The 15,311-nt window shown below is 35.1% G+C and overlaps 2 protein-coding genes across 2 annotated transcripts in view; both read left to right on the top strand.

Annotated features, from left to right (window-relative positions):
* LOC107712065 (calcium-dependent secretion activator 1-like) overlaps window positions 1-15,311 on the top strand; it is a 95,766-nt gene that overhangs the window by 56,253 nt on the left and 24,202 nt on the right. Inside the window, exons 12-17 of the mRNA XM_016517189.1 lie at window positions 5,721-5,732; window positions 9,257-9,393; window positions 9,483-9,670; window positions 12,834-12,935; window positions 13,698-13,761; window positions 13,976-14,099. Coding sequence (XP_016372675.1) covers window positions 5,721-5,732; window positions 9,257-9,393; window positions 9,483-9,670; window positions 12,834-12,935; window positions 13,698-13,761; window positions 13,976-14,099 — 627 coding nt within the window. The remainder of the gene's footprint in view (window positions 1-5,720; window positions 5,733-9,256; window positions 9,394-9,482; window positions 9,671-12,833; window positions 12,936-13,697; window positions 13,762-13,975; window positions 14,100-15,311) is intronic.
* On the top strand, window positions 1,652-4,636 carry LOC107712115 (calcium-dependent secretion activator 1-like). Its single transcript, XM_016517256.1, has 5 exons — window positions 1,652-1,786; window positions 2,511-2,577; window positions 2,801-2,909; window positions 3,111-3,323; window positions 4,466-4,636. The coding sequence occupies exons 1-5, from the start codon at window positions 1,698-1,700 to the stop codon at window positions 4,591-4,593; spliced, it is 606 nt and encodes a 201-aa protein (XP_016372742.1). The 5' UTR covers window positions 1,652-1,697; the 3' UTR covers window positions 4,594-4,636.

Here is a 15,311-nt window from a genome sequence, read left to right on the forward strand (position 1 = left end):
TTTTAAGTGAAATCCCTGATATGTTTCAGTGCATATTTGAATAAACAGTGAATATTTGTTTTTCTTTTAGAGGTTATTTTCCCAAAGAACAAAACAGGCTTCCTTTTAACGAGTTAGAATTTGAATTGAATTGACCACACCCCTCTGGATTTTGATTTGTTGTAATTTTTTTTTTTTTTGGCTAATTATGCTTGTTTATTAACTAGGCTATGATAAGTACAGTGCTGTTAAACACAGGCATCACAAATGCCTATATTTTTCAGATAATATTATACAAAATAAGCAATATAAAATTTGAATCTAATTGTTATCTAATATATTGAGTAAATTATAGTGTACTCAGTTATAGTGTGGGAAATGCTCTTCTACCATGATTCATAGAATTAATAATAAAAAATAAAAAGAGACATACAATACAGTTCAAAAGGTTGGGGTCAGTAGGATTTAAAAAAGAATAATACTGATATTCAGCAAGTATGCATTAAATTGATCAAGTGTGACAGTAAATACATGTATTTCTGTTTCAAATAAAGGATGTTCTTTTAAACATTCTATTCATAATATAATCTTGTATCATGGTTTCCACCAAAATATTAAGTAGCATTAATATTAAGTTCATAATTATAAGAATGTTTCAGCAGCATATTAGAATGATTTCTCATTAATCATGTGACCCTGAAGACTGGGGTAAAAGCTACTGAAAATTCATCTTTGATAAAATAAATGCAGCCCTGGTGATCATTAGAGACTTCTTTCAAAAACATTTTAAAGGTCTTTCCGACCATAAACTTTTGAACAGTAGTGTGTGCATGTTATTATTAAAACCTAAAGCAATGTAATTTCTTTTTAAATGTAAATTTTTATCCAAATTCAATTTGCAATTCTCCATCCTGTTTGCAACCTTAATTAGAATTCATGAATTGGAATCTAAAAAACATTCTACATTCAAGGACTCTGAGGTCCTCTAATTAGGACATAGTTAACATGCTTTTTGACCTTGACGGATGCTGGATTGGTACAGGGTTTAAAAAATGTGTCTCCATCAAGACTAAAGTAGACAGGCATCTCTAAGCCTTTAACTCTAGCTAAGAAATAGATTATGCCAACTTATCAGAGAGAGAAAAGAGAGAATAAAAAGCACAGGAGAGAATACGAGAGAAACTGGCTCTTCTCTGATAAGGTGCCAAGAGAAGAGCTGTACAGTCTAACTCTCAGTACACAGCCACATGAGCCAAAATTAACTGAATGTTGAGAATTTCTCTGAAAACGCTGACTGGCAAAGTAATATGTCATTATCAGCTCACACCCAGACTCAGGGATATTTTCCCACACCCACACAACCTGTTTATCCATTTAATGAATGCTTCATGTGTGAAAATGTCTTAGAGTTTCTAGAGCAGACACTAGCTATAGGATTACATGTTAAAGGGATAGCTCACCAAAAATGGAAGTTGTGTACTGAAAGAAGGTCATACGGGTTTGGAACAACATTTGAGAGTGTAAATAATTACAGAAGTTTAATTTTGGATGTGCTGTTCTTATTAATAGTGATAGCTTTGTTTCTCACTCTGTGGTTGCTCAGTCTGGTGTTAGGAATTGTGATCAGATGGACTTATAATCATGATTCTCTCATGTTGAATGATTAGGTGGTTCTTCACCCAACTCCAAACAGCCCAAAGCAGGCAGAGCTCCACAAGATGACTTTGACCAAGGCCTGCCCTGATCAAGATCTGAAGATCAAACTTGCCGTGCGCATGGACAAACCTCAGAACATGAAAGCTTGTGGGTAAGGGATTTTGTGGGGACAGGAATACTCATCTATAAAAGTCTTCAGTTCATTTGGAGATTGCATTTCAAAACAGTATCATCCAGACATAACATCTTTTATTTCATGATATAATGAAACACTATGTACTATATTGCTCTCTACCATTTGGGGTCTGTAAGATTTTTTTTTAATGCTTTTGAAAGTCTCTTATGCTTACCAAGGTTGCATTTATTTGATAAAAATACAGTAAAACCAATAAAATATTGTGAAATATTGTAAAATAAATAATGTGAAATGTTACTACAATTTAAAATATCTTTTCTATTTTAATGTATTTTAAAATGTAATTTATTCCTGTGGTGAAAAAGCTGAATTTTCAGCAGCCATAATTCCAGTCTTTAGTATAACATGATCCTTCAGAAATCAATCAAAATGCTGATTTGGTGCTCAAGAAACATTTCTTATTATTATCAATATTGAAATTAAACAGTATTGCTGTTGTGGAAACCATGCTATGTTTTTTTCATGATTCTTTTATTAATAGAAAGTTCAAAAGAACATAATTTATTTAAAATAAAAAAACTTTTGTTACATTATAAACGTCTTTACTGCCACTTTTGAAAAATGTAATGCATCCTTGCTGAATAAAAGTATAAAAAAAACGTACTGAACCTAAATATTTCAACGGTAGTGTATGAGAGTATGTATGAGTTGAAGTAAAATACTGTGATTATTTCTTTAGGTATTTATGGGCTGCTGGCAAAAACGTTTGGAAACGCTGGAAGAAGCGCTTCTTTGTCTTGGTCCAGGTATATCTTTTTATATATTTAAACTGAGTGCGTGAAAAATATGATGAATGCAACAAAGTTTGGTTTCGGCTTCAATTTGAAGTGCCTTTCGGTCATCAGGGCCTTAATGAACCATGTACAATTTTAAGTAGCGCATATGACACAGATGTAACCCAGAGAATCTAATGGGCTGCATATGGCATATTAAGCATTTTAAAACTATTTGTTTCTCTTTCTCCTACAGGTGAGTCAGTATACCTTTGCCGTTTGCAGCTATCGAGAGAAGAAGTCAGAACCACAGGAGCTGCTGCAGTTAGATGGCTATACTGTGGACTACACTGACCCACAGCCAGGTAATACTCCCACAGTCACAGATTACTCTTATGTACCTATTCTTACTTTATGGTTGTCAGACGTTAGTGGAACATGTCCATAGTTGATGTAATAATCTACATCTTTGTTTTTTTTGTTTGTAATGCAGCAAAAATGCATTTAGGTGTATCCACCAACCTGAATTTACTTGAAGTTGACTTCTTTTATTTCTGTGTGTACAGGTCTGGATGGAGGCCGGGCTTTCTTCAATGCAGTGAAGGAGGGTGACACTGTGATCTTTGCCAGTGATGATGAGCAGGACCGCATCCTATGGGTGCAGGCCATGTATCGAGCTACTGGCCAATCACACAAACCCGTCCCGCCCACCCAGGTCCAGAAACTGAATTCTAAGGGCGGAGCTGCGGCACAGATGGATGCCCCCATCTCTCAGTTCTGTAAGTAAACATACCAGTAAAGCATTTCAACACAATGTCAGTCAGGACAAAAATTTATTGAAGCTGAGATGGCGAGTAAATTAAATACATAGCAAGGGTTGTTAATATAATATATGCCCCACAACCACTCACATAAAGTGACAGTGTTCACCGTGACAACACGTCATTTCGGTCCAAAGTGCAGTAGATAGCACAGACTAATAATGAATAAATTAATTCAGGTTGTTTTCAGGTTGAATTAGTAACTCAATATGTCATAGTAATGTTACCTTGCACTCTCAGCATACTGCACAAGTAGCAGGAAAAGGTAAGATCGAGTGTGTAGAGTGGGAAAATGTGTTTATTTTAATGTCCATGTCTTTGTTACTGCCCTTATGCACTCCTGATTAGCTTTAGTATCCATGTGTAAGGCTTTTCAGCTAATATAAAATAGCTTAAATAATTTAAAGTGGTCAACCAATACCAGCTTCTATCTATAAAGGTATAGTTAACCCAAAAATGATCATTATGACATCTTTTACTCACCCTCATGTTGTTTCAAAACCATACGACTTACTTTCTTCTGTAGAACACATACATTTTGCATTTATATTTCTTCAGAAGACTTAATTAATGATTTTATGGAAGCTTGAACCCTGTCCATTGTTCATTTGCATGCAATTTCATGTTGTGTCCTTTTGTGTTCCACAGAAGAAAGTAAGTTCTGGGGGTTTGGAATGACACGAGAATCAGTAAATAATGACAGAATTTTCATTTTTGAGTGAACTGTCCCTTTAAAACTGTTATTGACACCTTTTATTAAAATAAGATTCTGCTAAACGTTCTCACCAACAATTTAAACACCTGTTAAAGTTGAAAAAATAGTACTTCACATTAATATCAAATCACTTTGAAGCATCAAAATAATAATAGATCCTGCTATTCAGAACCTTGTCTTTTGGTGTGCATCTACTTCAGCATCTGTCCATAGCAATGTCTTATATCACAAAATGTGTCTTAAGGGAATTGATACACTGTTCAAATAAGTTTTCAATTAAATATAGCTCATGTTTTAACCACATATACAAAATCTAAAGGTAGAGGTTCTGTGTTGTTTTTCCATTGATTTATTTGTCCTGTTTGTGAATGTTTCTTGTGGTCAGATGATTCCCTCACAAGTTCAGATGCCATTCAATTTTCTCACTATAAGACAGACCCTCTCCCTTCTGAAACATTATTACACTGTGCAAATGTTTCACCCTCCACCTTAACACACCCCAGGTGGTCTTGAATGGCACAGAGTAGTGGAATATAAAACATGCAATACACACACCCACGAGCAATCATCTCTTTGCTGCAGAATGTTTTTGCAGATTCTAGAATACTATGAAGGTTCTGATAACAGCATTTTATATATTAAATATACATGATTTACTCTGATTGATTACAAAGTATGATAATAACCTACAATGATTAAGTTAATATTTAAAGGGTAGTGCAATCCCTGAGTATTTTTGTTTGGGTAACACTTTACTATATGGTTCACTTTGGAAACATTAGTTTTCATGGTTATTAATCTAGAATATTGTTAATATATAAATACATGGTAATATATAAATAATTAATGTTCATTCATAATACATTACTAATGTTAATTTACACAACCGTTGAAATGTATTTGTATATGTAGACATTAACCTATAGATAAATAAACTGAAAATGTTATTTAATGTTAGCTATTTTAAACATAAATAACTTTATGGCAAAGTGTTACCAATGTTTTTGTATTTTGAAAGCTGTGATATTCTGAGGTAGGCTGACAACCTGAATTATTTTTATGGCTTACAATTTGAACTTTAAATGGTTACTGGATTTATTCTCTGAGCAGTTTTTTGTTTTTGCTCACCTGTTTATTGGATGCAGTACCTTCATATAATCAATTTAGAAGCTGATACTGGCATCAAATACACATTTGACCAGCATTCAAATATATGTGTGAAGGTAAGTGTATTTGCCAGTACAGTGTTAGTAAATGTTCCAGTGATTTAGATTGTACCAGTGTTTGGCAATCTAGTGCATCTGTGAGAATCCTGTCAAAATCAGCTGCAGCAGAGCACAACGTAATACAACAAAATATAGTCTCTTTCTTTCTTTCTTTCTTTCTTTCTTTCTTTCTTTCTTTCTTTCTTTCTTTCACTACTCAATCTGACCACCCACCAGTTCAAACTGCACTATCTTGTTGAATACAGGTCGTTGTATTTTACGTTGTGTTTTTTCTTCGTTCATGCTTTGCTTGTACCCTTCTTTAGTCCTGCAGCTGTAGTGGAGTCAGGGTTTTCGTGTCTGCTTTTTCCTTCAGCCTTGTTGCTAGTCTTTATGTTATTCTGGTTTGTCCCTTCTTACCCTGCTGTCTTCTAGCTGGACTCAAGGGTAAGTGCTAACCTGTTAGCTAGCACCAGTCAGATAATCCTAAAACCATTATCTGACCAATGCAACGTGCTCTCTTTATCCTTTTTCTCTTGTTCTTTTTCTCCTCCTTTCAAATCTCACTCCTCATGCCTTAGACCAAAGTAGATTATTTTACTTTTCCGTTGAACTTTTTTGATGATGGTTAAAACTACAAACTTTCATTATTCTTGCCAGTTTAGGTTGCATGTAAATTAGTGCGTTTGTACTTATCATTTAGCTAAGTTAATATGGTTTATGATTTATTTGCATAATTGCCTTCTCTACATAAACATCATTGGCATCACAAGACCCCTCAGAGTAAAGTGGAAGAGGGGTTGTCTTGTTTTATTGGGTATCGACTATTTGGTGGCATTTAATTTTAAAAATAATCCAAAAATGTGATTGCTAATCTTTTGAGTAAATTCTGAGAATTTTAGAGTTTAGTTTGCCACCTAATTGACAGTCTTTGCATTCAGGATGAGTAACTAATCCAAATTTAGCATTTTGACAATCAGTTCTGTCTACGGTAACTGCAACAGTGAAGTATTGTACATTTTTGACTGCTTGGACTTTACTCTTGAGGGTTCACTTGCCTTTCAACTAATTTCTTTACTTTTGAACTTGAGCTTCACAAGAGCTGGCAAATATGTAAGTGGAGTATTCTGAATGCCAATGTGAAGGAGCAGGCACTGCCATCCCTCCTCACCGAGAAATACTCCTAATTATCTTTCGTCCGGTGGAAATGGGCCTCTTAGAAGTAGTCCCTAAACCCAATGTAGACCTTAGCAAAGATATAGTTCATTATTTGCACCTGTGTGATTGCCCTTATACTGCTTGAGTAGGTGAGCATTCTGATGTCATGTTATCCATTCAGATGCTGATGGAAAGACAAGTTCATTTTCTTCCTTTTTTGATTATCCTCCATTCTTTACAGAGAATGAATTAATTACTTTGTAGCCTCTGTTGGCTTCCTGCTAAAGCCATGTACCTGCTCTAGAACCGTAATGCTAGCCTGTTGGCACGCCACTGAAGTGGCTTGCTTGTCAGTGTGCTCAGCAACCCTTATGAACACACTGAAAATTTCTCCAGTATTGTCAACTTGCAAATGCTAAGAGAAAAATACGGAATGCTAATGGATAGGCAAGCGGAAAATGTTACTGCAATTTTTTTCTTCCTCTTTCCTTTTCTTGCATGACAATGGAAAGCACAGTGGAGTGTCTCACTGTGTTCCTGCATGTAAAAGACATCCATTTTCAATGAAATATCATATACAACCATTAAAAAATATTTTTATAGTAGTAAAATAATATTAGTAATGGTTCCTAGCTTATTAGCATCCCCATAAGTCCTAGCCTTATTTGAATGCAGCACAACGGTTTGTGCATAAGCCGATTCAAAACTGTGTGGAATGTAGAAGTACATTATTTTAATTAATGTATAATTATGAAATGTAAAAATGCAAATGAATAAGGCTAATAAATCCTTAAATCCCATAGGTTTACCCTGTAATTAGCACGTCTTTTCTTATTTCTTCCCTACAGTTCCATGGTTCATATAACTCATAAAGTCTGTTATATATTTTTACACTTCCCTTTTCTCATTTCTTTATCATCCTGAGTTGCTTAGTTATAGGGCTTCTTTGCCATTCTTTCTGATGTTTATCTTTTCTCAACTCATTCTGTTTGTCCGTTGTCTATCCTCTATCTCATTTCCTCAGTGAGTCCTTCATTCCTACAATCCCGTGTCTTTTCCTGTGCCTCTATTCTTTCTTTTTTTGTCTTCTCTTTTAGTTTAGTCTACGTCTTTATAATTGTAGCAATGCTTTACTGAGCCAAAGGATAACATAACTTGATCCAAGTTCCTCTAATTAAGCAGATCCGGATAGTATTTATTTGTCCTCCACTAGATTAAGCACTTTATTTTTAGCCATATGTCTTCACAAAAAAAGGTGTGAGATCATTGTTGTTATCTAGACACACGCCCTAATCATTGGTGTAACACGATGCACATTCTTTCTTCACATTTTCTCTCATTAGAGCACGCTCATCACTGCACAGATTTAGATTCTATCATTCTGTTGCTAATGAAGTAATTCATCAAGGGGCCAGTATTTTAGGAATAACTTTTCTTGTACTACTTTCTTCAACAAATATATGCGCATAGGACTTTAGAAAATTGCATAGACTATTTAGTTGATTTTGATTCCATTTAGCATATAACACTGAGCATATTGAAAAGCCCATGAAATTGCTTTGTGGCTTTTATGTCCTTTCTATTAGCATACACTACTGTTCAAAAGTTTGGGGTCAGTAGTTTTTTAAATACTTTTGATGCATTAAATTGATCAGAAGTGATAGTAACGGCATTTTAATATTACAGAAGATTCCTATTTTAAATAAATTCTGTTGTTTTTAACTTTCTATTCATCAAAGAAACCCTGAAAAAAATGTATCACAGTTTCTTCAAAAATATTAAGCAACACAACTGTTTCTTGAGCAGCAAATCAGAATATCAGAATGATTTCTGAAAGATCATGTGACACTGAAGACTGGAGTAATGATGCTGAAAATTCTGCTTCGCCATGACAGGAATAAATTACATTTAAAATACATTAAAATTGAAAATGGTTATTTTAAATTGTTATAATTTTCTCAATATTGCTGTTTTTATAGCAGTTTTGATTAAATAAATGTGAACCAAAAACATGAACTTACCCCAAACTTTTAAATGGTAGTTTATATGCTAGTAAATGTCAAAAAAAAAAATCACTTGTTTTACATTTTTTTTCCTTTTAACAGAAAACGAACCAAAAATATGCTGTAATCCACATATTTCTGTCTAATCAAATATTTAGAATGAAAAAGAAAACTGTGCTTGCCAAGCCATTTCTTTCAGTATCATCTTAAAGATAACTTTTGAGTATACTTAGAGACTTAGTCGTTTCAGATGCGCTATTAAATTACAGTAGAAACTTCCATGTTTGTTAATTAAATCAAAATAGGCTAACATATGCCCCTGATTTCTTTTTTTGTCATTAGTATTTTTACGAGCACACAATCCATCTTCTCTTTCGAAATGAGTGACATTGACCAATTGCGAATGGCAGAATCTATTGTATTCATGAGAAAGAAAATACATGAAAATTCATCATTTGGAATTGCGCCACTTCCTCAATGCCATCGGTGGCTTTTACGTTGAAAAGCTTTTGATTGAGAGAACAGGAAGAGACCACGCCCAGATCAGCTCATGCATGCACGTCCAGACTGAATGTGAGCTGAGGGTTATCACTCAGTTCCACATTTGCTAGGTCCGATTGAACTCTGCTTGACTTTTGCTGCAAGTTGACAATGTGAAAGCTCAATGTCCTTGATTTGCCATAGAGTACTCATTCTAGGTGTTTAGTTTTGTGGTGGGAGGAGAACAAATCATTCTCCTTGCTGTTTGCTAATTTCCTCTTTCTTGAACCCACCCCCTCTCCCTTCCTCTCCCATGAATGGCTGGAATAGATGCAGACAGGGCACAGAAGCACGGCATGGATGAGTTTATCTCAGCTAACCCATGTAGCTTTGATCATGCCTCGTTGTTCGAGATGGTGCAGAGGCTCACGTTGGACAACAGGCTAAATGACAACTTTGCATGTCTGGTAAGTGTTTTTTTTCCCCCCACTGACTTCAATGCAAAGCAACTATATGCAACATTTCCAAACTGTCTACCCATTTGTTGGAATTGTAGGGATGGTTTAGCCCGGGTCAGGTGTTTGTTCTGGATGAATATTGCGCTCGGAATGGGGTGAGAGGATGCCACAGACATCTGTATTATCTTGGTGACCTTCTGGAGAGGGCAGATGCTGGGCACATGATCGACCCGACGCTGCTGCACTACAGCTTCGCGTTTTGTGCCTCCCATGTTCACGGCAACAGGTACAGGCCTGCATACGGATGCACCGCATTACTTGGATGTTAGATGTTGGGAGAGATACGGATCATGGAAGCAGGAACGAGGGTGGAGAACCAAGGGCTCTTTGCAAGTCATCAGCATATTTTTGCACTTTTGCTTTAGCGTTTATTATATTTTTTCCCTGTGAATGTTCTTTATAATTTTGCTTGATTTGTTGTGTCTTTTGTTCTCAATCATTTTTTCATTTCTTTTCCACTTTCCAAACCTCAGCAGTATTCTTTCAGCCACTACACTTTCCATTCTCCTTTTTTTGTTATTTTACTTTCCAAATCTCATTGTGTTGCTCATTCATTACATGTTCCTGATAGTCAGAGGGGGTCTGAGTTACAGGGGGCTGGCTCAAAGTCAGGAGGGAAAAAGGAGTCTAAAAAAAAGAGGAAACGTAAAAAAAAACAGCTGACCCCTGAAAGCACAAGGTAAGAGGGCTTGTCAAGGATATAAACATATCAACAGCATCATATTCCACACTATACAGTAGCAGCAAATGTATCTCACACAGAGTGAAATGGGTTAAACAGCTTAGCTTGTCTAATTTTTTACCCAAAAAAGAAAAATAATTATTCATTAATTCTTGTTCCAAAGTCAAGTGACAAGGCATTTTTTAAATATCCAGCCTTTTCCTTCACCCCATGATGCTTTGCACAAATTATGGGAGTAACATTCGTTAAACTATGACCAATCAGTCAAAGGTTTGCTCTATGACCACAATAATACACATTTTCAAAAACTGGGTACAATGAAGTTACATTATTCTACTTGCCCTTCAACCAATAAACATAAAATGTGAATTTAAAAGTGTGAAAGCATTAATAAATTACTTTCAATAGACCATGAATAACCCCAAAAGCTTGATTATTTCCACAGCAATATTACAGACAGATTCATTGCATTAATAAAAAATTTTCATTATCTGGAACATATAATTGATAATATTTCAAAGTGATTTCCGTCATTTTGACAGATAACAAATATTGTATTTACCTCCTTTAAAAGCTTTCAACTTAAAACAGCTAATAGGAATTAAAAGTGAAAAGGAAAGACAATTACATTTTAAAGCATCTGTGTGGGGAAAAAATACAGGGAAATAGACATGAGGATTTGGGGAGAAAAACAAGAGATTCTTAGTTAAAACCAGTGAATTATTCACGTGATGTATTGTAAATTAAATTGGGAAAGCTGACCACAAATTCACAGTATATGTTGTCTTTTTTCATTCTGTTACATTACATGTTCCTGATAGTCAGAGGGGGTCTGAGTTACAGGGGGCTGGCTCAAAGTCAGGAGGGAAAAAGGAGTCTAAAAAAAAGAGGAAACGTAAAAAAAAACAGCTGACCCCTGAAAGCACAAGGTAAGAGGGCTTGTCAAGGATATAAACATATCAACAGCATCATATTCCACACTATACAGTAGCAGCAAATGTATCTCACACAGAGTGAAATGGGTTAAACAGCTTAGCTTGTCTAATTTTTTACCCAAAAAAGAAAAATAATTATTCATTAATTCTTGTTCCAAAGTCAAGTGACAAGGCATTTTTTAAATATCCAGCCTTTTCCTTCACCCCATGATGCTTTGCACAAATTATGGGAGTAACATTCGTTAAACTATGACCAATCAGTCAAAGGTTTGCTCTATGACCACAATAATACACATTTTCAAAAACTGGGTACAATGAAGTTACATTATTCTACTTGCCCTTCAACCAATAAACATAAAATGTGAATTTAAAAGTGTGAAAGCATTAATAAATTACTTTCAATAGACCATGAATAACCCCAAAAGCTTGATTATTTCCACAGCAATATTACAGACAGATTCATTGCATTAATAAAAAATTTTCATTATCTGGAACATATAATTGATAATATTTCAAAGTGATTTCCGTCATTTTGACAGATAACAAATATTGTATTTACCTCCTTTAAAAGCTTTCAACTTAAAACAGCTAATAGGAATTAAAAGTGAAAAGGAAAGACAATTACATTTTAAAGCATCTGTGTGGGGAAAAAATACAGGGAAATAGACATGAGGATTTGGGGAGAAAAACAAGAGATTCTTAGTTAAAACCAGTGAATTATTCACGTGATGTATTGTAAATTAAATTGGGAAAGCTGACCACAAATTCACAGTATATGTTGTCTTTTTTCATTCTGTTACAGTAGAATAGAAAGGAAAAATGAAAATAGTCAGGAAGAAAAGAATGCAATGGACTGAAGAGAGCTCTTGCCATAGATATTCTTGTTATACCATGTCACATTAAAACACCAAACATTGCATTATTCTCCTGATGTTTGAAAATAGAGCATGAAGAAAAATTTATCAATCAGTCAAACTGACAGATAAGGATTATTTGTAGCACAACCTTATGATTTGACATGATTTATTTGAGTCTTTTTAAGTGGAACCTTCCAAATGCTGCATAAACTCCAACAATAAATAACTATAAATCTCTTATGTTTCTGGGTGAACTAGTCCTTTAAAGTCAGCATGATATTGCATGATATATTTCCTCTCACAATAAGACCAAGATCCTGTATGGAAATAAGTAGGATAATTTTTAAATTAATTGAATTCAAGCCTGTATGCACTTGTACGGCATGTTTAGTTTAGGTTTCTCTTCCCACTGACTTGTTGAAAGTATATTTATTACTGTGCTGCAGCTGAGTGTGTATTAAATATATTTTAATGCAATATGATGCCCAAGTGGAGTATTGTAACATCGATAGCTGTAAATAAAAAAAATGGGTTGGAAACAATGCGCCCCAAGAGTATCACAACAGGGTCCCATCTGCTGGGTACAAATACATTTATAGCCAGTGTATTAGATTTAAGAAAGCCAGACATTGCTTCTGGTTAGATGTTCTTTCTGGACTCAGTGTGCCAGGCCTGTATTTTATTGGTACAGGTGTGATATACTGCATACTGAAATGTTAATATGGTTTGATTAGCTTTCACTGAAAATATACAGGACTTTAAAAAGCAATTATGTAGTGTCATAATTAGTTGTTGTAATAATAAATACACCAGCTCAAGAGTTTCTTTTGATTTGTATCACTTTCCTCTTGACTCAAAATTGATCTTTCTTCCTAATCAATTTGCAAATAATGGCACGTTTTGCTTGTAAAACAGGCCTGATGGTCTTGGAACAGTAACGGTGGAGGAAAAAGAACGCTTTGAGGAAATCAAAGAGCGATTACGTGTCCTTCTGGAGAATCAGATCACAAACTTTAGGTGAGTATGTAGACGTAAGACTTTAATTGAACATTTCACAAGCAGAAAGACTATGTACATCAGCGGTTCTTTTGATTTTATATTGGACGTTGAGTGGCAATCCAACACCTCATTAAAATTTTTAGTCTACAGAACTAGACAAAAATGTCCTTTAAAATCATACAGTAAAAAAAAAATATCACCATGGACTGCATAGGCCCAACTATGTGCAAATTATTAGGCCGAGTAGGGAAACCGACGGTTTTGTAAATGCATAAACAACAGCAGAGGTGATTTATCAGCTTAATGCATGGAACAAATGCTGAGCCAAATATTATATTAGGCTGAATATGAGGAGTGCACAGCCATTATGTGCATAAACATATCAATGTGATTTCACCAACAGAGCTCAAATTATAGCCTGTGCAAATCAAACAAGACACTTGGATGTGTTTTCATTTTGGTCAGTGTGTCTTTTACCTTGTACGGTTTTGTTTGTGGTTTTCATTTGGAGAAAAATACTGAAGATTTTGAATTTACTGACGTCAGCCATAAAAGATATGAGAAGCATTTTCTCTTTTCTTTAAAGGGGTTGCAATTTAGCAACATTGTATTTTTCACATTTAGCATTGTGTTTTTTTCCTTGCTGTCCACAACCCATTTTTTCGACCCACCAGTTGAGAACAGCTGATGTACTCCTTTCAGTTGTTTTCTGAACATTACATGCAAAAATATAATTGTATAGGAGTTTCTACAATCACTATGTAATTTTTGTTGTTGTAGGTATTGCTTTCCATTCGGTCGCCCTGAGGGAGCATTGAAAGCCACTCTGTCTTTGCTGGAGAGGGTAATGACAACATTGCTTATATAGATTCAGAGTAGCAGCAATAGAAGGAAAAGAGAAGCAATTGATGGTATTTTGTTCAGTACCGCCTGTCTCTGTTTACTTGTTCTGCCATGCACCATTTCACATAAAAAAAAGTAAAAAAAAAACTATGACTCATTCATACCAGGACAACAAAATTTATGTCACTAGAATCTGGATTTGTGCTGTTTCACAGGTGCTTATGAAGGACATTGTGACCCCAGTCCCGCAAGAGGAAGTCAAGGCTGTCATTCGTAAATGCTTAGAGCAAGCAGCTCAAATTAACTACCAGCGCATCACTGACTACGCCAAAGTGGAAGGTGACTTGCATTGCCCTCTTCTTTCACAGCATTATGATTTTAAAGCACTTAACCAATGCTTTGATTTGAACCAGAGGGGAACTTTTGTACTTATTTTAATTTTTTTTTACTCTGCTTCCATCCATTTGAATCAATTTAATGCATAAACTGTGGTCTATATTTGAATAATGTGCTTTGAGTATATAATCTGTTCTTCTGCTTTCAGTTTGTGAGAGGAAAAGAAATTTAGGTTTGGGTAACTAAAGCTTTTGTTTAAACTGAAGATGTATTTTGGTTGTTTGCAAGTAAATATATACATGGGCTTTTTGTTATTTTAATTATTATTATTTATTTATTTTACCACCAGACTAGATTATTGAATTGCACAGCATCTGTCTTGTTTGGAATAATATACTTGTTTATTCTAAGGCAATTACTGCTTTTGTTTCTCTCTTTTCAAGAAAAGTTTAAATCTATTCTTGTCCATTCTCCTTTGGTGGACTTGTGTATAAAAATGCATTCAAATCCACACAAAGAAGGGCTTCTTACTATTTCCTATCTGCTGCGATAACATAGACTATTGGGCATTTTCAGATGCTCTCCACACATTCTCTTTTCTATTATTATGGCTCAGATCAGGATGATAAATTACATCAGGGTAGAGAAATGGTTACGGAGGAGGAAAAGGAACAAGGAAAATGAGTCAGAGAGGGATGCAGGAATGGGGACGGATCTTGCGGTGAAATAAATTAAGTATGTGGGAAGGAGCGCTAGAAGGGAGGAAGAGCCCATTAGAGGAAAACAGGTTGAGGGAAAGAGGAGTGAGATGAAGAGGGAAGCAGTCATGAAACAATGTCAGGTTGGGCAACAAGCGTGAAAGAGGATTACTAAGAAGCAAAAGATGGGCAATAAGGAGAGGTGTCTGTTTGAAGAGGAGTAGAAGGCATTGTGGGCTGGTTTTAAGGAGGATGTTTGTGTTTAGACGTTTGAAATCGTCTCTCTGAATGAATTAGGGATGTTCATTTCGGTTATTTTTCCTAACCGACAACCGACGCTCGTTAACCGATTTTTAACCGTTAACCGACAAGATTATTTTAAATTAGAATTGAATTAAATTAGAAAGGATAAGTGTCTGTGGCCTGTTAAAAAATACTAACATTTGTTTCCCGGGGATTAATTTTACATGCGCAAAAAGCAGCAAACAACAGAACATGAGGATTCACATGGCCATCA

This window comes from Sinocyclocheilus rhinocerous, unplaced genomic scaffold (assembly GCF_001515625.1).
Source record: "Sinocyclocheilus rhinocerous isolate Xijiao unplaced genomic scaffold, SAMN03320098_v1.1 scaffold1710, whole genome shotgun sequence".
Taxonomy (NCBI): Eukaryota; Metazoa; Chordata; class Actinopteri; order Cypriniformes; family Cyprinidae; genus Sinocyclocheilus; species Sinocyclocheilus rhinocerous.

Excerpts from the sequence above, each read along its gene's own strand:
- LOC107712115 (XM_016517256.1), top strand. The coding sequence starts at position 1,698 with ATGACTTTGACCAAGGCCTGCCCTGATCAAGATCTGAAGATCAAACTT. Across the intron at positions 2,910-3,110 it reads CTACACTGACCCACAGCCAG|GTCTGGATGGAGGCCGGGCT; the intron begins GTAATACTCCCA and ends CTGTGTGTACAG. Across the intron at positions 3,324-4,465 it reads TGCCCCCATCTCTCAGTTCT|ATGATTCCCTCACAAGTTCA; the intron begins GTAAGTAAACAT and ends TCTTGTGGTCAG.